This window comes from Heliangelus exortis, chromosome 22 (genome assembly GCF_036169615.1).
Source record: "Heliangelus exortis chromosome 22, bHelExo1.hap1, whole genome shotgun sequence".
In the NCBI taxonomy this organism is placed as follows: Eukaryota; Metazoa; Chordata; class Aves; order Apodiformes; family Trochilidae; genus Heliangelus; species Heliangelus exortis.
This window is the reverse complement of record NC_092443.1, coordinates 1,283,831-1,310,825: the sequence shown is the minus strand read 5'-3', so window position 1 is coordinate 1,310,825 and position 26,995 is coordinate 1,283,831. Positions and strand designations below refer to the sequence as shown.

Genomic DNA, 26,995 nt, shown 5'->3' with positions numbered 1-26,995 from the left:
CCCCTCCCGGCTCTCCTCCCCCCGGTCCCCTCCCGCCGCTGCCGTAAAGCGCAGCGCTGCCAGGCCAGGCGTTTGCGACACCGCGGGGCGGGCTCCGGTACCGGTACCATGTTCGGGGCGGCGGCGGAGGAGGACGACGCCGATTTCTTGTCCCCTGCCAGCGGGTGAGTGGCTACCGGGGTACGGCCGGGTCACTGCTCCTCTCCTTGCCGCTCTGAGGGGGTGGCGGGCCCGGCAGGCCGCGGGGCAGCGGCCCCGGTGAAGCCGCTCGGTGGGGAGGGTCGGGGCTGGGCCTGGGCCTGGGCCTGGCCGCCCCCCGGCCCGGTGAGCGGGGGGTGGGGTTCGGTGGGTCCCGGGGAGCGGAGCTGCCCTCCCGTGAGGGGACTGAGCCCCGGTTCGCCCGGTTCTCCCGTCCCGGTTCAGGGAGCCCGGTGTCCCCGGGAAGGAGCTGAATCTGGGGCCGGAGGAGGGAAATCGGGGGGGGGTTCCCCCAGGTGAGGGGTGCGGGAGGTCCCGGGAATGCCGGGGGTGTCCGAGCTTTCCCGACTCCTGCTCCCGCCCTCCTGGGGACCCCACGCGGGTTTTCTCCCCCGGTGTCATTTTTGCCACTTTCGGGATCCTCGGCACCTGGAGACCCCTCTGCACCTGAGCCCTCCTGCAGGCAGCTGCTGGGTGACAGCTCTTGAACATAATCCTCTCTCTTTCCCTTTTTTTTTTTTTTTTTTGGAAAATAGTAGTTTTTTTTTTTTTACAAGCATCCCCCGTAAATGCTGCACACCTGCCGGGGGTGGTGGTGTCCCTTGGGGATTCTAATTAATCGTTGGAATGGTGTCCTGGCATAGCAGGAATCAGTGATCCCGAAGGGGCTGGCAGCAGCAGGGCTGCCCCAGCAGGGATCAATCGGCAGGGGAGCACCTGCCATCCTAAAAAGTCATGGAACAAGTAATGAAAAAGGAAAATCCTACTGCTGGATGGTTGTTCTGTGATATTTTATTTTTATTTTTTTTTAAGCATCCTTACAATCAACCCTTTCATTTAAGGGTGGTTTGACATTGCTTTACAATTACTTCTTTTTTTGGTGTGGCTTCAGTTCCTGCTTGTTCCTTGCAGCAGCTTTTGAGGAAATGAAAGACAGCTGTACCACATACCTCAGCCTTTTCATCTGAAACTTCTGCTTATTCAAAGTTAAATGGGTAATTAGTGTAGAGCAGCTTAACAGGAATCTGTTTGTTTATCTCTACAGTAATGTAAAGCACTTTATATTAGATAAAATTTATAATTAATGGTGCTCCTTACCTCTGAAGTGTTTGTTAAATAAAGTTATTAATTTGTTTCTGGTTCCAGTGCTAGGCTGGCCTCTCTCTTTGGTCTGGATCAAACAGTCTCAAGCCAGGGAAATGAATTTTTCCAGTACACTGCACCCAAGCAGCCAAAGAAGGGTCAAACAGCAGCTGGTAAGTAACTGAGGGGGTAAAAACCATCCCAGCATGGATCTTGGTGGGAGAGGGAGGGTCCTTGTGGGGGTCAGCAGTGCAAACAGCTCCTCAGCTTCCCTTTAATCATCTCCCCTCCCTCTGTCTGGTGCCTTCAGGTGCCTGTGGGACACCACTCTGCTTTTTCACCTTCTGCTGGAGCTGCTTTTCCTGGGAGGAAGGATCATGGGGGGGGGGAGATTGTCACTGGGCAGTGGATGTGGCAGTTCTGTGTCACTCACAGCTCTTCTGGTTTTGGTTCTGCAGCAGGTCCAGCAGCCCAGAAGGCTCCAGCAGCACCAGCAGCTCCAGGAGCAGCCTCAGTGTTGGTGGCCACTGCAGTCCATGCCTATCGATAGTAAGTGCAGCACAGGCTCCTGGTCACCTGCTGGAGGCTGCCTCAGGGCTCAGCCCAGAGGGAAGGGTATTTTTGGAGGAGTGGAAAGAGATCTTTGTTTATAGACAAGTGTCTGCATGGGGCAGAGCTGGAGCTTGGTGGTGTTGTGCTCTGAGGAAGTTTCTGGTGTCTTTGGGGCTATGCAGTTGTCAGATAAAGGACAATTTCTGGATTGGGTTGTTGGAGGGAGCTGCATCCTGCCCTGACATTTTCACTTTTTCCAGGCAGCTCTGTCAGATGTTTGTGTCTCATGTGTTCCCTTGCAGGGAACCAAGGCACCAGCAGAGTGACAGCAGATAAATTCTCTCCATCTCACACTGCTGTCATATCAAAACTCATTTCCCTGGGGCTTGTGAGAAGAATCAGTTTCAGCCTCCCTAATGCATCCCTAACCTGTGACCAAGCAAGAAAGTTGCAGTTTCTCTAAGCTGAGAAAGGCTGAGTGGTGGTTTTGGTGTGAGGGAAGGGACCTGAACTCTAAAGAAAAAAAACCTCAGCATCAGTGAGAGAGAAAGCTGAGGCAGGGCCAGTTCTGCAGCTGAATATCTCACTTGTCTTCCAGTACCAATGGGCAGTACTTGAAGCAAGGCAAGTATGGAGCAGCTGTAGTGGGGAACCATGCTACTAAAGAGGTGAGAAACACTTCACTACTTTTAAAATGTCCATGGCAAGAGTGTGCAGGTGTGCAGCAGTGTTTCCCTGAGCTCACCAGCATGTCTTTGGCTTTCATACTGAAGGTTCAGCTGCTCCTGCCTTTCTGGGCTTACTTATGGCTCAGCCTTGGTGACATCTCTTTTTTGCAGCTCCCAAACTTGTAAGAAATATTTCCTGCCTGAAATATTTTGGAGCAATGTTTCAGGCACTGTACCTTTTCTGTTGTTTCTGGAAGTGATTTTCTGCTTCTTCAGAATGTCCCTGACAATTGGATCACAAATCTGTGCACATGGAAACCAATATAAAGAAAAATTGTGTTCAGTAGTACAGTGATGCTTTGCTAAAGTTTTATTAATTTGCTATCAAAAATCTCTCTGCTTCCTCCCCAAGTACTTGTCTAAGAACACAGCACTGGGGTGATCAGTAAATTGGTGTCCTTAAAGATACTTTGAATACTCTGCTCTGTCCTTGTTGTTGGTATTTATGGTGCTTTGTGTCCCCTGATTCCTGTTGTCATTCTAAGTTGCTTCTGCTTTGGCAAGAACAAGGAAAAAGAGTAATTTAGCAAACTAATTCCTGAGCCAGTGGTCTGAGCAGTGTCCAGGTGTGGCAGTTGTGGGGAGCAGGGAAGGACAGGGCAGGCAGAAGGGGGGTGATGTGGCCTTTCTCAGGCTGCCTTTCCAGCACAGGGGGGACAATCACTCCCAGTTCACCCCCAGTCCTGTGGGGTGAGGAGCCATTGCTGCAGGTGCATAAAGGAAAGCTTTTCCTTCCTAGATCATGCCTTGGAAACCTCACTCCAGTTATAGCCCAGTCTTTTAAATTGTTTTCTGCCTGTATGCAAGGTTTTACAAGTTTTAGGTATTGAAGTGTTAATACCCACTAGCTTTTCCCAATGAACTGTGGAAAATGTGGAATTCATTAAATCATCTTGCTTATTGCAGAACAGTTTGAATTGCTTGGTTCAATAGCTAAATAAAGTCTGCATGTTTTCAAGGGCTTTTAAAAGATGCTACAGAATGGCAGGAAGTATTTCTGCTGTGAGAGATGCTGCAGCTGGGTGTATTTGGCAAATAAATCCTGCAGCCTTAGGCTCAGAATTTGACAAAGCACCCTAGAATTGAAGATGTTTTGAGTTTCTGTTGTTTGTCCTTCTTCCCTGCCCAATTCCTTGTGGAATCCAGTACAGGATCCTCCTTTACATCAGTCAGCAGCAGCAGATTGCAACTGCCAGGATCCATCCAGGCTTTGTGCTCACGGTAAGACTCTGCTTCCAGGGATCTGCAGTGTTCCCAGCACATGGGAGGTGACTCCAAAATCCTTTCTTAAGTCTTTGATGATAGCCTTGGAGCTCAGGCACCTGTCCCATCAGCCAGCTCCAGGTGGCCTCATCAGGAGGTTTCATAAAGCAGGTCTGTACAGTGTGGGAGGTGTAATATTACCTCTAGCTCAGAGTTTTGGAGTCCTGCAATGGGTAAAACCAGAGCAAAGTTCCTCTTGCTTTATTAGCAAGAGTAGTTAAGTAGCTAACAGTACAACTGAGCAAGTAGAAGGAAATGATGGCAAGGAAATGTTTTCTCTCAGAAATTTGACACTCAGCATTTTCCTGCTGCTAAGAACAATTTGGAGCATTGTAAGTCCTAAAATGTAATCTTACAGGAAGTTTTTTTGCCAGTTTTGCAGAAACTTGGTGTGTTGATTTGCTGCTCTTAGCTTGTCATCAGGTGACATAAAATTTCTTCATTTGGTAGGAAGTCTGCTCTGAAACAGTAGAATCTTAGTCCAGATTTCTGGCCAGGATGCCAGTTGCTGCTTTAGTTTTACAAGTGTATTTTGAAAGATTAATTTCTGCAGTTAATACTTGCTCAAGTTACAATTCTCCCATAATAACAAGCACATAAATAAAACTAATTTGTGCATTCTGAACTTTGGTAGTAATACAGTGGGATTCTCCTGCTTAATTTCAGTAGCTCTTATTTTAAACTGCTTTTGCATGTGTTTTTGGGTTTTTTTGTTTTTTTTTTTTTATTAGCTGGATGCATCTTTTAATGTATAACATAGAACTGATTTCCTTTCCCACAGGTTCAGCCCAACAATTACAGTACCTTCTATGATGATCAGAGACAAAACTGGTCCATCATGTTTGAGTCAGAAAAGGCAGCAGTGGATTTCAGTAAACAGGTACCTGCTTCCTCTGTGCCAGGCAGGGCTTGCTGGCTGGGCAGCAGGCAGGTCAAGGTGTATCAATTCAAAATCCTCCTTTTTTTATTGAAGTTTCCACATGGCTGTGACTGAAGCAAAGCTGGGCTGAGTGTTGGTGGGTAGATGCAGGCCTCTGAGGCAGAGAGGCTGTTATTTGTGGTGGGATTTCTAACCCAGATTCTCAAGTACTGTGAGGCCAGCAGTTGTGTAGAGCAGAAGGTGTTTGCTTCTCATACACAAAGTAAAATTTAGCTTCTTAAATGCATCTGAAACCTGGGCTTGATCAATAGAGTATGGAATGGGTCAGATCTGTGGTGAATCACAGTGGAACTTTCCACTCTGTTTTATTGCCCAGAACCACTGACAGGCTTTCCTTCTGCAGGTTTGCATTGCCAAATGCAACAGCTCCCCAGTGCTTGATTCTGTCCTCTGCCAGGATCTCCTCCTGGGAGAAGGGCAGGGAGTAGAAGGAGGAGACTCTCTGGAGGTTGCCTACACAGGTTGGCTGTTCCAGAACAATGGCCCTGGACAGGTAAGGACATTGCTGCTGCTTCCTCCTGGTACTGAGTGGGTGTCACAGTCCCTGGAAGGGCCCTGCCACATCTAGCACAGTGCTAAACTCATGTTAAAGGTGTATTTGCTTTAAGTCATGTTACCTCACCTTTAACTCATGTTGAAGGTGTATTTTCAGTCACTTGTGGCACCACAAGGAGAGCAAATGTTTTACCTGGGGAATAAATACTGTTCAGGAGGAGGCAGCTGGAAACAGGAACAGGCAGTTGAAGTTTTTGACTTCTCCAGGCACTCTCACACAGTAATCACAGAATGCCAGGTTGGATTGGGACCTCAGGGATCTTTTGGTCCAACCTGTAATGAAAAGGGTGAGAAGGAACAATGAAGCAAGGTATATTTCTTTGGAAATAACTTGAGGAAGTGATAAGGGCCTTGTCTGACACTAAGTGCCTCTCCAAATGCTAAAAGGATGAGATGGCTTTTACCCCTTCTACAGCTGTGTCTGATGCAGTTTGCTAAAAGGCAAAAGAAATGCTTGAAAACATCAAACCATTTAAAATACCTTTAAAATGCTTCTGCTGGTTTTGCTGCTAAGAAATTCCTGGTGGAGTTCTGCATTTGTATCCATCTGCAGTTGAAAGGACTTCCTTTCATCTTTATGGTGCTATGTTGAGAATTAATTCTGGAAGTAGCAGAATGGGAAATGGCACACAGGTGATGCTAAGAGTTTATGGAACGTGTAAAGTAGCATCCAGAGTCTTGAAACAGGTGGGAAATCCATGGATTTTGTGTTTTTGTTCAACTCTAGGTGTTTGACTCTAATGTTAACAAAGAGAAGCTGCTGCGGCTAAAGCTGGGGTCTGGAAAGGTCATCAAGGTAGAGCTTCTAATTATACTGCTTCTTCCAGGCTGTCAGTCTGATCTGTGGCAGCTGCTGAAGCTACAAAATTTAAAACTTGAACTGTGTATCTGTAACTATGTGGAGACCTGGAAGCCTCCAATTATCATGTGAGAGATTGATGTTACCTGTTTGATTTCATTATTATGTTGGGACCTGCATCTTTATTCATAAATCAATATAAATTAATCTTGCAATTTATAATTGGTCATTATGTCTTCTTGTAATACATGGTGCAGACTGAAAATGAGTAGGATTTTGCAAGAATCTCTCTGCTCTGGAATCTTTAACTGAGACACTTGTAATCAGTGTTAATAAAAGAAACTGTAATGTCAGTGATAACTCTCCTGTTGTGTCTCTGAAAACACAGGGCTGGGAAGAAGGAATGGTGGGGATGAAGAAGGGAGGCCGAAGGTACCTGATAATTCCCCCAGCGTGGGGCTATGGGGCTCAGGGAGTGGCTGGCCGGGTCCCTCCAGACTCTACTCTGGTTTTTGAGGTGGAAGTCAGGAGGGTGAGTGTCTCCTTCTCCTTATTTCACACTGCTTTGTGCCTCTTGCTAACAGCCTCTGTCTGCGTGGTGAGAACTGCAGCTCAGGGACAGTTATAAACCAAATACCTCAGGAAGATGCATATCTTTAAAAAAAAAAAAACCACCAAACTAACAAACACAAAACCCTAATCCCAAAAAAATCCCTCTAGGCTGCTTACTAAGACATGTCTGTTCTAACTGTCTTCATCTTTTTGTTGTCTTATTTGTGAGTCACTTAGGAAAACAGAACAGTCACAGAGGGGAATGCTGGAATGTAAAGACTTCTGGTTATGAATCAGGTTTTTTAATCAGCTTTTACTTTTGCAGTACATGAGCTTGACAAAGAAATAGTCATCAAAAGTAAGCAAGTTGCTGAAAACTTTTTTGGGACCTCAGAAAAACATCTTTTTTTGTTTATATGCTTTTTCAAGGTGAAGCTGGTAAAAGAAAGCTCAGGTTCTGATGGACAGAGTGTTAGTTCAAGGGATTCTGCTGCACCTTCTCCAGTCCCCAGTTCAGATGGCTTTTCTGCAGACACTGGTTTATTGCCTCCAACTACCATCCCTCCAAAGCCTGGGTAAGGAGCAGCACAGCTGAAACAACTCCCTGTGTTAAAAGGTGTCTGATAAACATCTGGCACACAGCAGTGTTAGCACATTTTTGTTTGGCACACGTGGGTCCTCTGTGTGCCAGCTCAGTGGTGTCAGTGTGGCAGGGCAGTGCTGACAAGACCTGCAGGAAATGTTCTGCTTGGATGTGCTGACTTTCAGATTTCAAGAAATGGAAATGGGCACAGATGAAAAGTCGTTCCTCTGCAGCACTGCTGAGGCCCAGCATGAGTGAGCTGGATGGGTGCTGCTCATCTCAGGGGCAGGGTGGGAATAGGTTGTTCTTGGTAAATGCTCTATTTGTTTAATTGCAGAATTCATGTTGCTACTTTTTTTTTTTTAATTAACTGAATGGCTCACTCATCTACTCTGAGGAGTTCAAGTTTAAGTGCTTGTTTAGTTGCCATAAGTAGTTTGTTATTGGACTTGGTTCAGATTGTACCAGAATGTGGCTCTTAGAGCAATCAACAAAATCATCTTTCTGGAATGAGCTGTCCCACAGCTGTGGGACTTGCCCATAATGATGTCCTGAAATCTACAGATTGCTGCAAAGAATCTTCCAAAAATAAGGTAAAAGATATGCTCATGATAATAAATAAATGGTTTTCCAAGACAGTATTATTTGACAGTATTGAGAAATGCAGAAAATTGGCTCTTGAATTTCATTTCTGTTAATCACATACTCTTGTTTGGCCTTGCAGGGAGCCAGCTGTTCGGGCCAAGTCAAACTCCATCAGTGAGCAGCTGGCTGTAAGTCCTAGTTTTTTCCTAGATAATTTGAAGCCTTAAGGAGGGAAGGTTGGTTCACCACTGCCTTCGGTGTTGTTGAAGATGAATTCAGCATCAAGCAAGCAAGATGCTCTCAAATCTCATTAACAGCAGATGAGGGACTTTTAAAATTTATTTAGGGATTAGCAGAACATGCCTGCCCTTAAATGCAAATTTAAGTTGTGCACTTGGATGCTCACAAGGCCAGTTGTCTTCTTGGATAAGTAAACAAATCTAAATGGATAACCAGGAGTAGTTAGGATATTTGGTGTAAGTTTATATAGCTACACAAGAAGACTTTTTGTTTGTTCCTCAGGACAGAAAGGGCTGCTAAGCAGCTCCCTTAATTCACATATTTTCTTGTTGCTGTGTTTTGTGCAAGGATAGATACTCCATGTAATGACAGCAGTGTCATCCCAGAAGGGAAGTGCATCAAGCAGGTCAGATCAGCAAATCCACAGTGGTTTTAGGTGCTTGAAAATTAGTTTTCACACAGTCCTTGAAAGATTGAAAGAACCCTAATTGAGTCAGTGATTTAGAAGAGTCTGCTACTTGTAAATGACTCAATGTCTGAAAAGGCTGGGCTGGAACAAAGGAAGAGTAACTGCAAATGTTTCTTTCAGAACCCAGATGTAGCAAAGGCAAAGCTGATTTCTCGGATGGCCAAGATGGGCCAGCCCATGCTGCCCTTCCTGGCCGGGACAGCTGGGGGTCAGCTTGACTCCAGTGACTCAGAAATAGAGGTAAAGCACCAAGCACTGGAGTGTTTCTCTGTTTCTCTCTTGGATATTTTCTCTACAGTGTGATTTCCTTAAAGTGTCTGTGGTGAGAGCTGTCCCTTCATGCAGGGAGGGCATTCTCTGTTCCTGTGCCTGGAGGGTTTAACCACTCCACTCTTCCTCTCTAAGTCATTTGGGGTAGCTGGGTAATACTCAAGTGATCTGGGGTTCAAGCTGTTCACTCATTCTTTAGCATTTGTTGTAATCACAGCATTTTTTTTTTAATTTTTTTTTTTTTTTTTTTTAGGATCCAAATACCCTGAGAGGGACAGCACAGCCTGTGGTGCCAGCTTCCATGAGACCTTCCCAGCCAGCTCACGTGGTCCTGCCCACAGTGTCACCACAAGGTAAGGTGCTGGTAAGGCTGGGGCTGAGGTAAAGGAATTTCAGTTCTATGCAGGCTTTAAGTACAAGTGCTGTATAAATGGAGAATTCCTTTCAGGAACTGATAGATAATTATTGTAGCATTGAGATTGGAAAATACCATTAAGATCACCAAGTCCAGCTCTCAGCCCAACACCCCCATGCCCTCTAAACGCTGTCCCTACAGGACATTAAACAGCTTTGAAACCCTTCCAGGGATGGGGACTCTACCACTGGGCAGCTTGTTCCAATGCCTGACCACTTTTCAGTAAAGAAATAAAAAAAAAAATCCAATCTAATCACTGGTTACTTGCTGATCCAAAGGTAAACTAATTCCAAAGGCTGAAGTCCCTGTAGAATATCTTCATTGGGATCTTGTGCACACACTGCACAGCCTGAGCTGCTCTGTAATCATGTGTTCTGGGGTGGCACTGAGATTTCCAGCCTTGTGATTTGTAAGTGGAGCTCTTACAAATCCTTCCCAAGTGAACAGAAATGTTTGGTTTTGAAAACTGAAATTGGCAAAGCTCTGGCAAGCCTGGAGTTTGGGCTTGACCACTTGTCTTCCCCCAGTGGTCATGTCAGCTGCTGGTCAGCTGAGCAGTCTTTAAAGAGTCACTCTGAGTAGCATCTTGTGTCAGTAAACAAAGCCACCTTTCTTTAAATGAAAAGAGGTGGTCTAAATGTAGCTGAAAGCAAAGTTTCTGTGAAATATTATTCTTTTCTTGACCTTTTATCACTTGTTTCACCATATTTAATTTTCAGAAGACCTCACACAAGCTTGTGCTAAACTTTTTTTTGTGCCTAGTGAATTTTTTTTGGCCATTTCATATTGGATGACTTAGATTATTTCTGGCTACTTCGTGATGTGCTCAATTTCTTCTCTTTCAGTACCTCAAGCATCTGGTTCTACACCCCCAGTATCTTCTGCTGCTTTAATGCCTGCAACAGTCCAGCCCCCTTCAGCTCTGCCTGGAGGAGCACAAGGCTTTCAGGTACCAAAATGAAACCAAAGAGAATATTGTCATTTCTGTCCTTTCTCATGTGTCTTGCTGCCTTCTCCATTGCTGGGAGCAAGGACTTGATAGCAGTGTGTAAGGATGAGAGTCCTGGGCACTGCTTATTTTTAAAAGGTGAAGGCAGAGGAAGAAAATATGTGAGGGTAAAAAAAGCCATTTAAAAAAAACAAAGCTTTGAAGGAGGGGTTTTTGGTTTTCTTCCCCTTAATTAGGATTGTTGTGGAATTTGACTTCCTGCTCCCTAATTCTGTTTGTTTTCTTTCCAAATATCACCATTGCTCTGGGGTATAAAAAAAATATGAAAACCACCTGGATGGGGGGAGGAATATCAAAACAGATTCTAATCTCTTGAATTTCTTCTGCAAGGCATACCCAGGAATGGCATTTGCTTACCCACAAAGTGCTGCAGCAGCCTCTCAGCTCCAGCCTGTGGGACAGATGTATCCTGCACCTTACCAAGGTATGGTTAAAGCCCAAGCTTTTCAGCAGGCTGCAGTCCCTTCTGTAAACTGTTTTTAATCAGGGTTTAGGTAGCAGTGGTAGCATACAGAGTCATCTTGTCTGGTGTACTGGGCTGTTTTGCAAGCTCTTGGTTTTTAATAACAAATAGGTGTAAGCAGTCCTCAATAAATATCCATCTTTTTCTTACTTTATGGAACTTTGTGCAGCATAAAAGGAGAGGGAAGTTCTAGGTGTATCCCCAAGGCTGTGCATTAATAAAAGTATTTTATAGCTGTGCTTCCAGTGCTGACAGCTCTTCTGTCAGTCAGGGACAGAATTTAAGCAGATTATTTATTTATATTTATATATATGCCTTTAAGCAGGAGCACTTAACTCCAAAAAAAGGCACAACCTAAAAAGGACTAAAGGCATTTAAAGAAGCATTTAGGTAATCCCTGTTGGTGAAGATTTGCATATCTCTGAACCTCTCCTGGAGCATTTTTTTTTTTTTTTTTTTTTGATTCCAAGTTTCAGAAGCCAAACTGCTTTTGATTCTACCTCACTGTGTTCTGTGTCAGTGTGGCTGGGGGCTGGGGGCTTTCCCAAGTGCTGTTGTGTGGCTGAAGAATTTCCTGTAGTCATGAACTTGCCTATTCCTGGTAGCTGGAAAATAACCACGTTATTAGTTTTCCAGTTACCAAGGTCACTTCTGGTTCTGGGAAGTGTTTCTGCCCTACCTGGCAGGCTTCAAAGTGCCAGGTGGTGCTGTGGGTACCTCTGTGTGCAGGTTTTTTCCCCTGGTGACTGTAGATCTCTCTATTTCCATTCAAGCTGGGGATGTGACCTCCTTTTTGATGACAGAAGCTCGGCAGCACAACACTGAAATCCGAATGGCTGTCACCAAAGTGATGGACAAAATGGATCACCTGGCTGCCAAGGTAATGCAGGGCACAGGGGATTGCTCAGCACAGCTCTTGGCTCTCCAGATGCAGTCTGAGGAGCTGTTGAGGTGCCTGCATGACATCTGTAAGTGTGATGGGGCTGGCTCAGGGAGAATTCAGACCTTGAAGTGGTGACAGTTCAGCTCCTATGAAAAAGCCCAAGATGGGGGAGGGCATTTTTCCTGGAGAGGTTCCCTGCCCTTCAGGAGCTGACCCAGTAGCATGTACCCTGCAGCTGATCAGGTGGAACACCAAGATGAATCTTTGCAGCTGCTTGACTTTACCTGCATCCATCGATTCATTTCATGAGGCTTAGGAGTGGTTTGTCCCTGCAGGTAGAGGAGCTGAAGAAACAAAGTGTTGCTAACAACTCACTCCTGCCTGGCATTTCCTCTGTGACTATGGAAGCCTCCATGATCATGAGCAATATCCAACGGATAATCCAGGTGAGCATGGCCACTCTTATTTGTGTGCTTTCCTACAAAACTCTGCTCTTCCTGCTCAGGATTGCTCAAGTGTCCATCCACCCAGGTGTTCTACTTTGCTTGGCCAAAAACAACTGCCTAGGTTAAACATGAGAGTGATTTCCACTCCTCTCCACCCCAAAAAACCCCATGAACCACCTTAACAGTTTGTGGTTTGGGCACATTCTGAGGCAGAGTTGATATATTGGTATTTTATAGGTGCTGGCAAAAAGTTTCATGTGAGAGAAATTCTGCCACTTAATTCCCTAGGGACATAACCCACAACAGAATTTCCACAGCTGAAGTACCATGGTGCAAGAACCAACTACTTTTGTTTTTCACTACTTACTCTTTGACTTGGTAGTTTTTCAAGGCAGCAATATTAGAATCTTGGGTTTTGTGGGTGAAAAATTCAACCGGACACAATATTCCCTGGAGTGTGGTTTGACAACTCCTGTCCCATGCCAGGAGCACAGCACCTTCCTGTTCTCACCACTGCACTGCATCTGTACAAAAGAAAGGTTTAGGTACTGCAAGGAAGTCTGAGTAAGAGGAATACTGTCCTGGTTTGGGCCAGGATAAAGGTGATTTTCTGACAAATACTCATGCTGGGCTGTGCTTTAGGAGAATGAGAGACTGAAGCAGGAGATATTTGAGAAGAGCAGTCGGATTGAGGAGCAGAATGAGAAGATCAGTGAGCTCATTGAGAGGAATCAGAGGTAAGGAGCAGGGGGGTGAAGCTTCTTTGTAGGTGTAGAGGCTTTCCAGCTTACACTTGGTTTGGCATAACTTGGAGAAGTGTTCATCAGACATGTGCTGATACTTTCAGCCATTTTTTCTTTCAAGGCACTAAAAGTGTGGGGGTTTCCCCTGTTCTCTGCAGGGTGTGTCTCCAAAACTCTGGTTTACAATAAATGTGAATAAATGTGAATGTGCAGAAGGGGGAAAAAAACCCTCATGGAGTCTCCTCTGAGCACATTTGCTCTGCTTGTGGGAGTTCCTATATGTTTGCTAGCTTTTTAGTAGGGTGGAAGAAACTGTGGGGGATGTGTGGTGTCCCTAGTTCCACTGCTGGGTGTGTGCTCTGTTCAGTTTAAGAAGGGGAATAACTTGTTTAAGGAAACAGCAAAGGGCAGTGGCTATCAGGCTATCAAAACTCTTGACTGTGTGCTGGGAGCATCAGAGCACTTGCAGAGGTAAAGCACTTACCCAAACTGATACCATCTCTGCTGTGCCAAGCACACCCATTCCACCCTTTTGAGGTCAGCCTCTTAGTGCAGAAAAATCATGAGTAAAGCTGCTTGGAAATACTGCCTTCTGTCTGAGCTTCTTGCTCCAAGTCATCCATTTCCATAAACACTGATGGATTATTCCTTGTTCACAGATATGTGGAGCAGAGTAACTTGCTGATGGAGCAGAGGAACCATTCCCTGCAAACAACAAATGAGAACACACAGGCAAGAGTGTTGCATGCAGAGCAGGAGAAGGTAATGGTGACAATGAGCCCCAGAGCTCTGGCTGCAGCCAGGAAGGGGCTTAAGTCAGTTCTCCTAAAGACACCTGCAGTTCTGAACTTGGATTTTGAAAGCTGTTTTGAGGGGGGAGATATTTTCATGGCTTTCCTGACAAAAGCACAGAGGATTTAAATCTGCATTTTATGCTGTCTTACCTTCACTAATGTTACCTCACAGGAAAGTGTTTGGTTTATTAACTTTGTAGGTATATGGCCATCATGTTGAGGAACTGTGTGTATCCCTGGGGCTTTGTTGGGTTGAAAATGTGTTTAGTGTAAATGATTGCACTGAGAGTTTCAGAAAAGTTTTATTCTCTATGTTTAACTGGCATAGAGTGAAGATAGAACAGAGCTGTAGGAAAAATTTCCTACTGGAGTTTCTTCATTGCACCTTTTCACTTTTTTTCTTTTTTTTTAAATACTAATCAAAAGCTGGTTGTTTCTACCAATAATGTCTTGTGCTTTTGTGAAAGGGGCTATTGGAAAATAGCTTTCAAACCAGTTAAATGCATGGCTGCAACTCCTGTTGTGTCTGCTTGTGACAGCCCAGCCCAGGCAGAGTGGCTCTGGTGTCAGCTCTGCCTCCTCCAGCACTGCCCCTATGAATGACACCCAGGTGACTCCCATGCCATGCTGCCTTCTGAGCTCTGCATCTCTCCAGCTCAGATGTGAGATGATAAATGCTTGTTCTGCATGAAAACCATAGCTCAGTGCACCTAAAACTGACAGGAACTGCAGCTTTCCAAAGTGTGCTGTGGCTGATGATTGTTGCTGGTGTGAGCAGGCAATGGAGGAGAGTTGTGTTGTTCCACCCTAGGGTATTTGCCTGTATGTAGGGAGTATGAAAGATCCTAACCAGGAGTAAGTCAGCTTGAAATAATAAATAAAATTCCTTTTGCTCAGTGAGCACAACATCTTGTGGGATAAGTAACTCAGAGAGGAAGAGTCTTTTGGAAGTAGAAGATATGATCTGCAGGAACCTTTTGGGCCTCATCTTCAGTAGGACTCCACTTGATCCAGCAGCCACTGCCAGGGAGGTGACACTGTGGCATGAACAGACCTCATGCCAGACCAGAAAAGCCTTGGCTTGCACTGGAGAAAGCTTCTCCTAGTTTTGTGAGAGTGTTGCCTGCATGAAGGCTGATGTTCCTTCCTCTTCCTTTTTTCTAACCTGGCTTGGTCTGTGCCTGCAGTTGTTGAGATCACTATGGACAGACAGGATCAGGGAAAAGAATTTTAAGCTATTTTATCTATTCTTTGCTTAAAAATAGGGACTTGCCCTTTGTTTTATGCCACGGGCTGAGCATCTGTACTGATGATTCCTGAGAAGAGGTGTCAGGAGCTTACTGCTTTTGAGTTCTAGATTTTCAGATCTTCTGGCAGAGCACATCACATTTAGGTGCAGGCTTTGTCTCCCATCAGGGTAAGGACCCCCAGTGCAGTGAAACACGAGTCACAGGTAGGACCCTTCCTACCCCCCAGTGTCACCTGGAAGGACACTTCTAGCTTCTTTCTTTTTCAGCCAGGTCTCACTGTCCTTTTCTGTCTCAGCTTTTGTAGCTCTTTGAATAATTTAAAGGCTTCCCTGGCATGCCCTAGGCTCCTGTAATGAAGCATTTTGCTTTTCTGATGATGATTTAATGCCTCTGCCTTTCAAGTTGTGTTCTTAACTCTTCCTGTTTCCTGTCACTGCTTTCTCTTCCTAGCACATGCTGCCAGTGGATCGGGGCTGGGACCAGGTGAGGCAGTGTCTGCTGACTGTGTAGGTGACAGATAACTGTGTCCCCCAGAGTGCCAGCCCAGCTTCCTCTGGAGCCAGCTAGAAGGTGATTGAAAGGATTGCCTGAGATCTTGAGTCAGCACAGATCCTCACCTAGGAAAGGGGCTTTGCCTGGCCCCTTCTTTCCTGAGGAGCCCTTTCAAAGAACTTGGTCACTGCTTGTTTCACCTCCCCCCTGGGAGAAATGGGACATGATCACATAACTGGCAGGGCAGGTACAGATCATGTAAGATTCTTGGTACCTAAAAGCTGGAGGCTGGGGCTGAGCTACGAGAGATACGAAGCACTCACTACAACAACTTCAGTCTATAGCAGTTCCTGACATAGCATTTTCTCATTATTTTTCCTTATTTGCCATTAAAGACAAAGACATTTATAGAAAGATGAGAGGAAAGCAGGTCTGTGGGGGGGTTTTTAGCCATTGTGTTGAAATGCTGCTTCCTCCACTTCAAAATCAAGTGTGGTATCCCAGAATTCAAGGTCAGCACAAACTCATTCACCACAGCTGGAACAGTGTTGCTCACAACTCTTCCCTACCATAAGGTGGTGGTCCTAGTCTGAAGGGAAACACTAGTTCAGGGAAACTCCAGTTCCCCTGAAAGCCTCTTGGGAATCTGAATGCAGGCAAAAAGATGCAAGTGAGGTTTTCCTGACAGACAGAGTCCTGTGTGGCAGAGCATCTTCTGAACCTTTTGTGTCATGCAAAGAGACTGGGAACGTGACTCTGTGTCTTGCTGCCTTGAGCCTCTCCTAACATATTGCTTACAGGTTGTCTGACAAACTGGTTTTGTTTCCTGCTTTTATGTGAGTCCTTGACTTTGAGCAAAATAAATCTGCACAGGTCACCAAGTTACTGTGAGAACAACTGTGCTCCAAAATGAGAGCCTTGCCCATGCAGGCACGTTGGGGTGACTGTGTGCTGGGTGCTCTGCAGGGAAGGTGCTCTTGTGGCTGGGACAAGCCTAAGTTTTGTGTGGCTTTTCAGTTATTTGTTAGCTTAGTGATGGTTGAATCATGGAATCATAGAATGTCAGGGGTTGGAAGGAACCTTTAGAGATCATTGAGTCCAATCCCCCTGTCCCAGCAGGATCCCCCAGGGCAGGTCACACAGAACACATCCAGGGGGGTTTGGAAAATCTCCAGGGGAGACTCCACAACCTCTCTGGGCAGCCTGGAGCCAGGGCTCCCTCACCCTCACAGGGAAAAAGTTTCTGCTTGTGTTGAGGTGGAGCTTCTTATGTTCCATCTTTGAAGCCCAGGCTTTTATTTGGAAAACATTGTCATAGCCTGAAAACTCAGCAGAGCCCCAGGCACTGGTACTACCCTTTAACTCATTTCAGCTTTCCAGGAAAACTCAGAGTTGAACAAGTGTGGTAATAAGGTTGCTGGTGGCCTTGTGCAACTTTCTAGTCAGCCTGGAGAGGTGACAGCTGTGTGACTCCCAATAACATGGCAAAAAAGTTCTGGTTGCCTCCTCAATTTGGAGATGTCTGTGAGGTGCTGGATCCCAGCACTTCCCTGATAAGGTCTCTGGTACAAACAGTTCTGGCATCTCCTCACAGTCACTTACCTCTTTTTTTTTTTTTTCCCCTCTCTCTTTTCCCTGCTCCATTGTGTGATACAGGCCAAAGTTGCAGAGGAGTTAGCAGGTGCCACAGCCCAGGTTTCCCAGCTGCAGCTGGAGCTGACTGCCCACCAGAAGAAGGAGATGGAGCTGAGGAAACAGCTCTCAGCTGCCTTGCAGGAGGCAGAGCGACACGAGACACAGCTCAACAAGCTGCAGGCACAGTTAGCAGGTAGGACTTGGTGTGCCTCTCCCATGAGAGCTCCTTTATGTCATTCTTTTTCCTCTTTTGTAAGTCAGAGGCTTTGCCTTTCTTCAGGGTGTCTGTTCTTGGCTCAGTCACAAGGGTATCAGAGGACACTGTTGCACTGAAGTGGCTGACAGGTCCACTAAAAGGGCAGTGGGCAGAACAGGGATGGACAGGGATGCCCTGTGTAGGAGCAGTCTTCTGGTGTTACTGCCTAACATCTTCTGGTGTTACTGCCTAACATCTTCTGGTGTTACTGCCTAACATCTTCTGGTGTTACTGCCTAACATCTTCTGGTGTTACTGCCTAACACTTTCTAGAGGAACCAGAGATGTTCCAGTGGTTGACAAGTTAAGACAAAAGCTGAGGTATTCAGCATTGCTATCTAAAAGAAAAAGCTCTTGATAAATTCCCCCTGCAAGTGCAGGCTGAGTTCATTGTGCAAGAGAGAGACTTTTCCTTCCCATCAGCCCCCAAATACCTGAAATACCTGAAATGCTGAAACCCAGACTAAAGTGTATTTCTGCAGAGCTCCAAGAAGCCTCTGAGGACACTCAGACAAGATTCAAAGCTGAGAAGCAGAGCCGCAAGCAGCTGGACATGAAGATCACAGCCCTGGAAGAAGAGTTGATGGACCTGAAAGTGGAAAAGGAGAGTCTTGAAAGGGTATGTCCTGTGCCAGCAGTGCACAGATGCAGGGTTTCTGTTTGCCCAGAAATTTACCTAGAAATTTTATCTAGTTGCTTGTAAATGTGCAGGTCAGGTAAATCTTGACTTATCCACAGGCAACAATTTCTATGCTGGAAGATTCTTTGTGCTTATGTGACTTTTGTTTTTAACATCTTATTAATATGTTAACCTTCCTACCTCTAAAATAATCTCAGCTTGATGTTAAACTGGTAAGATTAAGGAAAAGAAACCTACTTTGGTTCAATCTGGTCTATTCTGTATTCTGTTCTGTATTGCAGAATCTTGCAGAGAGGAAAAAGAAAGCCCTCTCAGAGAGAGCTCAGGCAGAGGAAGAGATGGAAGAAATACGTAGATCGTATCAGGAGGAACTGGACAAGCTCAGACAGCTGCTGAAAAAGGCACGGACATCAACTGACCAGGCAGCAGCTGAGCAGGTGAGGAGCCATGGGAGGAAGTCTGGAAGGCTGGTGGGAGCCTGCAGGTAGGAAATGGTCATGAAAATGCTCAGGTAATGGAAGAATGGAAATGTTACCTGCTTGAGTTTGGAGGTTAACTTCAACACAGGGCTCACTTTGCCTTTCTAAAATATCTTTGGTGTTTCCTGGCCCTGCTTCTGAGCTCAGGATTTGCACTGATGTCTCTCTAAGGAAGTGTCTGGTTGGAAGGCTGTGGGTCCTGACCATTCTGACTCTAATCACAGTCCCTAACGTGGCTGCAGGGTTTAGGTCCAGCATGGCTGCTGGCTGGTGTGGGGCATCACATCAGGACAGTGTTTAAAGAGAGTTTCCAAGTGAGGAAAGGAAAGGCAAATGGAGCTCATAGTAGAGGCAGAATGCAGGACTGCTAATGAGTGGAAGACTGCTTAGAAATAAAGAGATCAGAAATCTGAGCCAGACCTTCATGCCAACCTGAGGGGTTGTGGCCAGAAGAAGCTGGGAGAGGTGTGGGCAGGAGCCAGTGACAGCTGCAGGGTTAGTCCAGCTCCAAGCTTCCAACACTGGTGCAAATCCAGGTGATGTGTTCCTAATGATCTCTCTGCTGGGCAGCTGACACTCCTCCAGGCAGAGCTGGAATCCCAGTGGGAAGCCAAATGTGAACGTGCAGTGGCCTCAGCCAAGGAGCAGCACATGAGGCAGCACCAGGAGGTGTGTGAGCAGAGGGATGCCCTGCAGCACCAGGTGTCCCAGCTGGAAGAGAAGGTAAAGATTGTTCTTTATTGCTGAAATGCAACATCAAAGAACCAGTAACTGCAACCAGCAGTCCTCTCCCACATGACTGTGGCTCAACTTTCAAATTTCTTGACTATCATGGGATTTGGTCTTGGGGGGGTGTCTGTACTTGAGTCTGTTGGGTTGGTGGGGTTGTGAATTTACACAGCTCAGAAGGGGGGGGAAATAGAGGCAACCTCAGTCTTGGACTAAAGCAACAGCTACAATCTCCTCTGAGCATTGCTCTGGGTGACTGGGTTTGTGCAGAGGGTGTTTTGAAGTGGGTGCCACTGAGAGGGGGCTGTGAACTGATGGGCTCTGGTTCTTCTCTTTCAGCTTGCAGCTCTGAAACACTCAAAAAAAGCAGAGGAGCAAAAAATCCAAGAGTTTCAGCAACGTTTGGAGCAACTGGAGCCAATCAAAGAGAAGGTAAGGGGAATAACACAGGAGCTGAATGTGAGCTGGAGTGCAGTGATCAGTAGCTATGTCCAGAAAAACAAAACATAAGTTTCAGAATTTGAGGGAAGGAATAACTTCCCATTTCTTCCAGCAAACCAAAACAGGTCCAATGATGGGACAGAGCCCTCATTTCACTGGAATCCCAGTAATGACCATTCTTAGTAGAACTTAAAAAATTAATGACACAGTTATGGGCCTCCAAGGTTTTGCCTTGGTTGGGTATCTTTATTGTGGAGCTGTTACGTTCGGCCGAGTCTTTTGCAGCTCTCTGTTAAAACCCTGCTTAAAGGTGCACTCAGCAATTTACTGCTCCCTGCAAAACTGTCAGCAGAGAACCCATCCACCACGAGGTTCATGGTGTCTGGGAGCTGCTCTCACTTTGGGTCTCCCTTTGGCAGTACACAGCTCTGCAGTCGGATGTGCTGGTGCTGAAGTCTCGCTATGAGGAACGCATCAGAGACCTGGAGAAAGAGCAGGATGGGTCTTCACCTCCTGACTTCACAGAAGAAGTGAGCTTGACCATCTCAAATATTCCTCCTTACTAAGCAAATCTATTCCTTTTGCTGTGAATTATTTCTCTTTGAGCAGAGATAAGAAGGAAAAACTTTTTTTTTTTTTTTGCCCAGCAGCACTGTGTTTCTAGTAGCAGGTTCTGTAGAGGAAAAAGGGTGTTATCTTCCTGCTGCCCACTTTGTTGCTTGATTATTTTTTTTTTTTTTTAAGGTTAGAACTTCAAATTTGAAGTTTAGATTTATAAATTGAAAGACCAGTAAAAAACAAGTGTCCATCTGCTTTGGGCTTGTGCCATCTGCCTCAAGGTCTTGGAGTGGTGGGTTTGCATATATAATGGTGCATGAGAGATATATAATCTGTCATGAATAAAAATGCCATGAGAGATTCTGCTTTGCCATGGGAATTTCTATTTTAAAACCAGCATTCTTTGGAAATCATATGTTTGGATTTATTCTTGGGTTTCCCTGGAGAAACATCTGATGTGGAGTCTAATGCTTCCCTTGTTAATGAATCCTATCTTTGTTTCCTGTCTTGCCCTTCTCCAGGTGAAGAAGATAATGAACAGTGTGTTCCAGTCTCTTCGGGGTGAATTTGAGCTGGAGGAGACCTACAGTGGCAGGACAGTCCTGGGGGTTGTCATGAACACCATTAAGGTAGAGGAATGGGAGATACAAGGTGCTGAAAGTGAGAAAATTAATCTTGGGCTACAAATAAAAGTTTCCATTGGGAGTCTGAAGTAACTGAGAAGCAGAAATGTGCTGAGGAGGGCAAAGCAGCCCAGTAGCAGAAAGGATGTGTGATGGTTTATGTTTAGGGTGTAACCTGTGTTCTCTCTACTCCATTTTTCAGACTGTGACACTGCAGCTGCTCAGCAGGCAGCAGGAGAAACCAGCTCATGAGAGTAAAAAGGAGGAATCTGAAAGAGGAGCAGTGAAACAGGAGGAATCACAGGGAGCAAAGGAGGATCATGAAGATCCCACACAGCAGAGCCCAGCACAGGGGGCTGCATTTCCAGCTGGTTCCAGGGAAGTGACCACAGGCTCAGCAGTGTCTGACCAGGAAGGGCAGTCTGCTCCTCTGGCTGCCAGGCCCAGAACTCCTGAGGCAGAGCAGGTGACACAGAGCAGTGGTGTGGCAGAGAAGGTCCAGGAGGAGCAGGAGTCTGGAGCCAAATCCCTCCTGGATCCTGATCAAGAGCCTGTGCTTGCAGGACAGCCTGTTCCCAAGATGGATGAGGAGCTTGTCCCAGCTGAGCAAAAGCAGGAGAGCAGTCCCACCAGGAAAGCTGAGACTGAGCTCAGTCCCTCCAGACTGCCTGTGCAGGCAGAAGGTGCAGAACCCTCTGTTATGGAAGCCAAGGCAGGGGACATGGATGTCACAGTGCTTCCAGAAAAGCCACCAGCTGTGGAGCAGGAGGCAGAGGAGCCTGTGGGAGGTTTAGAGCCCCCTCCCTTAAATGGTGAGGGAGGGAACTGCACAGAGGGAGCTGCCTCCCAGGAGGAGCATGCTTCAGGATCCAGCACAGCCATCCTTGGAGGGACCCCAGGACACCAGGAACTGAGCTCCAGCCCCAGGCCAAAAGATTTTGGGTAAGCAGTGAGTGCTGGGGTAGCCACAGTCCTGGGCAGCACAGCCAGGGGTGTTCAGCAGTGTCACCTCTGCAGGGAGCACACCCCATCACACTGATGTGTCACAGCATTGTCACAGTGCTGGCCCTGCTCAAGGACAGGCTGTGGAGGGACAAGTGTCTGGGGGAGGCTGTGGTGAGTGGTTCCCAGCTGAGTGCAGGGGGAACGTGCAGCTTCTCTAGGATCTGCCAGGTCCTGGTACTGAAATGCTCCACACTGGTGAATTTCACAGGCTTTAGAAGTTTGTCTTGGCAGCAAAACTTTTCCATTGTTCTTTATCAGAACTTGCAAGACATCTCCTCACCTGCAAGTGAACTAACTGTTAATTCTTTATCTTCTAGCCTCTTTGAGGATGACAACTTCTTTGAAGCAGCATCTCCTAAACCACTGAAGCCTCGAGTTCCCTCTGAAGAGGAGGATGAGGAGGAAGTGGTAGGTGTCTGTATTTTTCTTTTCCTACTAAGCTGGCTCAGGTGTTAACCTGTCTGTGAAATCCTTCCCTGGGGAACTGCCTGGCTCCTGCTAGCTGAGCTTGGAGCTCCCTGGATATTCTCTATAAATCAGGAGTGTCTGGGTTTGTTTCTTGTGCTTGGAAGGGTTGTCTGGGCTGAGAGACTGACACCAAACTCCTGCTGGCATGAAATAACTGGGATGGGTGAGGTGAATTGAAGGGTTTTGGTGTTTTGCCTCTTTCCTATCCCATCTTGCCTGGAATACAAAGGCATCATATCAGAAGTACAAAAACATCATTAATGAGGTTTCTGGCTGCCATCTCCCTAGAGATGGTGGAGATTTCAGAGAGAGACAGCTGTGTAATTCCTCAGTACTGGGGAGCTGTTCAGACTGAGAAGTTTCCCTCTGGTTTGACTTGCAGAGCATGAAGGGGCGTCCTCCCCCAGCTCCACTCTTTGGTGATGATGATGATGATGATCTGGACTGGCTGGGATGAAGAGTTGCCTGCTGAGCCTGTGAGCCCTCTCCTCTGGGCATGGCCCCTACCTGGGGACTCAGGAGCTGCCTGCACAGGACACTTGGCAACAACCAGGGACTTGCCAGGCTCTTGTCCAGCAGGGCCTGAGAGGAAGGGACTCTTCTTGCACTCGTGAGCCCTCGGATGCATTGCTCTGCCCTGACAAACGTGCACAGAGGTTGGGGACAAGCTGAAGGAACCAGCTGGTCTTACTGCACATTTGTATTGCTGTCCTCCTCCTGTCAGCTGTGGATTCATTAATCTTGAAACTTTATGCAAATATGAACTCTGTTAAGTGCTTCAGAAGAACAAGTCTGGCAGGATCCTGCAGTAGGTAATGACTTTTTTTTTTTAAAAAAAAACCAAAACCAGACTAAAATCTTTCTCCTTCCCCAGTGAAGGTTCCTGTTAGGTCCCAGGGGCCCTGCACCAGCTTGTCACCAGTTATTAGCCATGTGCAGCAGGAGCTTGGGCCAAGAGCTGTTTCCTGTCAGACAGGGGCTGGCACAGGCACCTTGGGGACACCCCAGGGCTGAGGAGGTTGGGTGGGTGCTGCCACTTGTTTGGAGCTGAGCAGGGACTGTGGTGGCACCTTCAGTGCTCCCAGCATCAGTCATTGCTGCTGGGAGAAGCCAAATTCTCAGCTTATGGAGGACCCTGAGGCTCACAGAGACCTCTCAAAAATGATTCACTGTGCAGCCAGCTCATCTCCTCCTTGGTCATGTGCAGGGGTGAAATTTGTGGGGTTTCTGCTGGGTTGTGTCTTGCTGGCAGTGAAAGCAGCCATGCAGATGTGCAGTGTGCTGCTCAGCTCCAGGGGTGCTTGTGGAAGGCAGCCAAGCCCAGCCTGTGCCTTTTTCCCTGCTGCTGGTTAAAGTGTGAGGATCACAGCACAACTTGGTGGTGGTGGTGGGACATGAGCTATAACCCAGAATCACCCAGCCAGAGGGGAACTTTTCAGTTTTGTGTGGACCAAGAGGGGAAGCTGTGCAGATGGGCAGCATGCTGGGCCACTCCTGGCACTTCTGTACTCACTGGCACTGACATAATGAAGTGGGAGCAGTTTTTAGTATCTTCAAAACAAACAACCTCTCCTTCACTTAATACAATAGAAGTACTTAAAATAATTCCCTAGTAGTTTCCATAACTGCCTTTTAACATCTCTGAGCTGAATTTGATCTGTCTCCTCTGAAATCCAGTTTCTTTGGGGGGAAGCAGTGGGCATTGCTGGAGCAGAGCAGTGTGACAGGTCCCTGCAAATTGCCAAATGCAACTAAAATTGTGGGTGAGCCCAAAGGCTGTGACATGGCTGTCCTGCAGGGGGAACTCAGTGGGGATTTCCTGAGGAGCTGCTCCAGAAACCAAAGCAGGGAATGGTTTAACTGGTGCTGCCTGGGCTGGTGTGTGAAACCCAGGGCTCCTTTGGGACCTCCCCTTCCCTGAGCTGCTCTGAGGGTGGGTGTCCTCTGGCCCCCCTGTGTCCTTCTAGAGATCATGGCTATTACTAACAAATTCCACTTCTTGTTTCCTGTTACAAGTAGGTAACCTGAGGGATTTGCATTTCACTTCTTGAAAAATAAAGTGCAATTAAACCTGTGATTTTGGGTTTGGGTTGGATTTTTTTTTTTTTTTTTGCTTGCATGGGTTTTACTTTAGTAAAAGTTTTTGAGGCCAGGGTGGGTGGGCGAACCATGCAGGGAGGAGGTGCCCCGGGGACATTCCTGGGTGAAGGTGGCACCTAACATGGGTGTCTGGGGCAGGGGACAGTGAGGACCCCCCACACACACACCTGGGCCATGGTTATTGCACTCATCCCCTCTGCTGGTGCCAGAACCTTCTCTGTGCAACAGGGAACATGAAGCAGATGGTGCTGGGCCAATTCTGTCTTTAATACCTCTGTTTCTGTGGGACTCTGCCCTTCCCCACGTGCCTTGTCCCTCTGTGTGTGCCACACCAGGCTCTCAGGGGGATAGAAAAGGGTTGGTTTGCTTGTTTTTATTGCTTTTGAACAGTTTCATTCCCAGAAAAGCAAGAGGGGACCCTTCCCATCCCCTCACCCCCTCCTCGCTGCCTGAAGGGATGGACGAAGCACCCAGCTGAGGGAGCTCAGCCTCACGGACTGTGACCCCCGGTCCCACGGAGCTGCTGGGGGGGTCACAAACACAACGTGAACACAACCAGACCCCGGGGGGTGAGGGAAAGTTCTGCAATAAGTTAATTTTTAAAGAGTCTGATGCCTCAGGGCCTCACGTGCAGGGCAGCGGAGTGTCCTGTGCCTGGATCCTGCGGGGTGCTGAGCCCTCAGCCCTGCCCACCGAGCCTTCTGTGGCCTCACCTCTGGGTCCATCCTGGCTCCGCTGGGGAGGTGACATGGGACAGGAACCCTCTCCAGCATCCGTCCCTACTTGAGGAAGATGAGCAGGAAGAAGGTGCAGACGATGAGGACGAGGATGCCGGCGGCGAAGCCGAGGCGCAGGTTCTCCATGGAGGCCGGGGGGGTCTGCGTGTCCAGCAGCAGCCCCCGCCCCAGCAGCCCCAGCATGAGGGCACCGGGTGCCTCAGAGCCTTGGCGGGGGCCGCAGGGGGACACCAGGCTGCTCACCGTGAGGATGGGGCCGTGAGCCGCACACGCCACTTCCACAGCCACGGAGTGCGCAGAGGCACGGAGAGCTGCTGGAAAACTCTCACTGCCTTCCTCGTCATCGTCATCCTCCCCGTGTGGAGTCCCCGAGGCCGATGTCACCCTGGGAGCAGCCAGAGCCAGCTCGGGCCCCAGCGTCACCATCCTGCAGAAGGGGCAGCTGATGAAGGTGACGGTGGCTGCGCGGCAGAGCAGTTTGTGGAGGCAGCTGAGGCAGAGGGAATGGCGGCAGAGGAGCTGCTGGGGGGCTCCCCCTGCGTAGGCCTCGTAGCAGATCCCGCATTCCCCGCTGCTCTCTGGCCCTGCCAACATGGCCCCCGGAGCACAGCCCGGGCTCTGCTGCTTTTGAAGGCAGGAGGCGGGCGATGGCCGTGCCTGGGGGGGCCCTGGGTGACCTTCAGCCCAACCATGGGGTGCTGGGCGGGCACCAAACCGGCACGCTCCTCCTACACCTGCCTGGGAAAGGGGTTGCCTCAAAGAAACAACAACCACCTTTGGGTTTTTCCCCCTTTTTTCCCTTTACAAATCCATCCTATTGCTATTATTTCCCAAGCACAATGTGTGGGGGGTTTATCATCATTTTTAGGAATTAGCAGCAGCCCCTCGCGTGCGTTCATGTCACACCAAACCTCCCAGGTTTGTCCCCGGGCATGGCCCTGTCCCCCAACACCCAACTGTCCTGGGGTTCGGGTGTGCCTGGCAGGCAGGGACATAGACCCCAACCTGAGATGGTTGTACTGAGCAATATGAGCACCACAACCCCTGCACGGCTTTGGAAAGAAAGAGATGGAGGTGCTGGAGCAGATCCAGGGAAGAGCAAGGAGGCTGTGAAGGGATCCAGCACAGATCCTATGAGGTAAGGCTGAGGGAGCTGGGGGTGTTGAGGCTGGAGAAGAGGAGGCTCAGGGGAGACCTCATCACTCTCTACAACTCCCTGAAAGGAGGTTGGAGCCAGGGGGGGTCAGGCTCTACCAGTCAGACAAGAGGCCATGGGCTGAAGCTCTGCCAGGGGAGGTTTAGGTTGGACATTAGAAAGAATTTCTTTACGGAGAGGGTGATCAGACATTGGAATGGGCTGCCCAGGGAAGGGGTGGATTCCCCATCCCTGGAGGTTCTTAAGAAGAGACTGAATGTGGCACTGAGTGCCATGAGCTGGGAACCACGGGGGGAGTGGAGGAAGGGTTGGATTTGGTGATCCCAGAGCTCCTTTCCAACCCGGATGATTCTGTGATCCTGTGGATGCACTTCTTTATTTATCATGTTGTACTTGTTCTCCCCCTCTCTCTGAAAACACCCGAGCATAGCCTGGAATGACAGAGGGCTTGGGTGGGAGCAAGCTGGCAGTACCCAGGGGACACTCCAGCTGCTCTGGTGTCCCTGTGTGTGGCCCTGCAGCTACACGGGGCCGTGGTGGCCCTGGGGACATGGGGCAGCCTGGCACTCCTGATGTCCCCACAAAAGCTGGCACTTATTTACAGGCAGGCAGTGGACCTCAACACGGGGGCAGAGGCTGCAGCAAGGAAACGTCCCTGGGATGTCCCCAGAGAGGCTCAGCCAGGGCCACACAGACCCAGCCCGGCCCTGCCACATCCCCCAGGGATTCTGGTGGCCACCCAGCCACATCCCCAAGGGAACAGAGGTGCCCTGCAGCACATGAGGTGACACCAGCAGAGGGGCTCAGCTCCCAGGGTGTCTGGTGGTCCCTGGGGCTGCTTTGCAGCCAGCAACACC

General features: G+C 47.8%; 1 protein-coding gene across 4 annotated transcripts; it reads left to right on the top strand.

The window, feature by feature from the left end:
- The first annotated feature begins 4 nt into the window (after positions 1-4).
- Positions 5-24,222, top strand: FKBP15 (FKBP prolyl isomerase family member 15). Of its 4 annotated transcripts, none has more exons than XR_011730307.1 (30): positions 5-164; positions 1,345-1,454; positions 1,740-1,830; positions 2,432-2,501; positions 3,708-3,782; positions 4,606-4,704; positions 5,108-5,257; positions 6,047-6,115; positions 6,507-6,650; positions 7,100-7,245; positions 7,978-8,026; positions 8,668-8,787; positions 9,071-9,170; positions 10,078-10,181; positions 10,572-10,665; positions 11,478-11,584; positions 11,923-12,033; positions 12,676-12,770; positions 13,436-13,538; positions 16,969-17,140; positions 17,685-17,821; positions 18,124-18,279; positions 18,892-19,044; positions 19,390-19,482; positions 19,911-20,021; positions 20,571-20,678; positions 20,875-21,138; positions 21,236-21,614; positions 21,995-22,085; positions 22,528-24,222. XR_011730307.1 is itself a non-coding variant. In XM_071766568.1 (29 exons), exons 1-29 carry the CDS (start codon positions 109-111, stop codon positions 22,600-22,602), a joined length of 3,729 nt encoding a protein of 1,242 aa, XP_071622669.1. In that variant the 5' UTR covers positions 5-108; the 3' UTR covers positions 22,603-24,222. The 4 variants fall into 4 exon arrangements, 2 of the variants coding, with proteins under 2 accessions (XP_071622669.1, XP_071622670.1); XR_011730308.1 differs by having other exon boundaries at positions 71-164; positions 3,713-3,782; XM_071766568.1 differs by having other exon boundaries at positions 20,875-21,614.
- Positions 24,223-26,995: the final 2,773 nt, after the last annotated feature.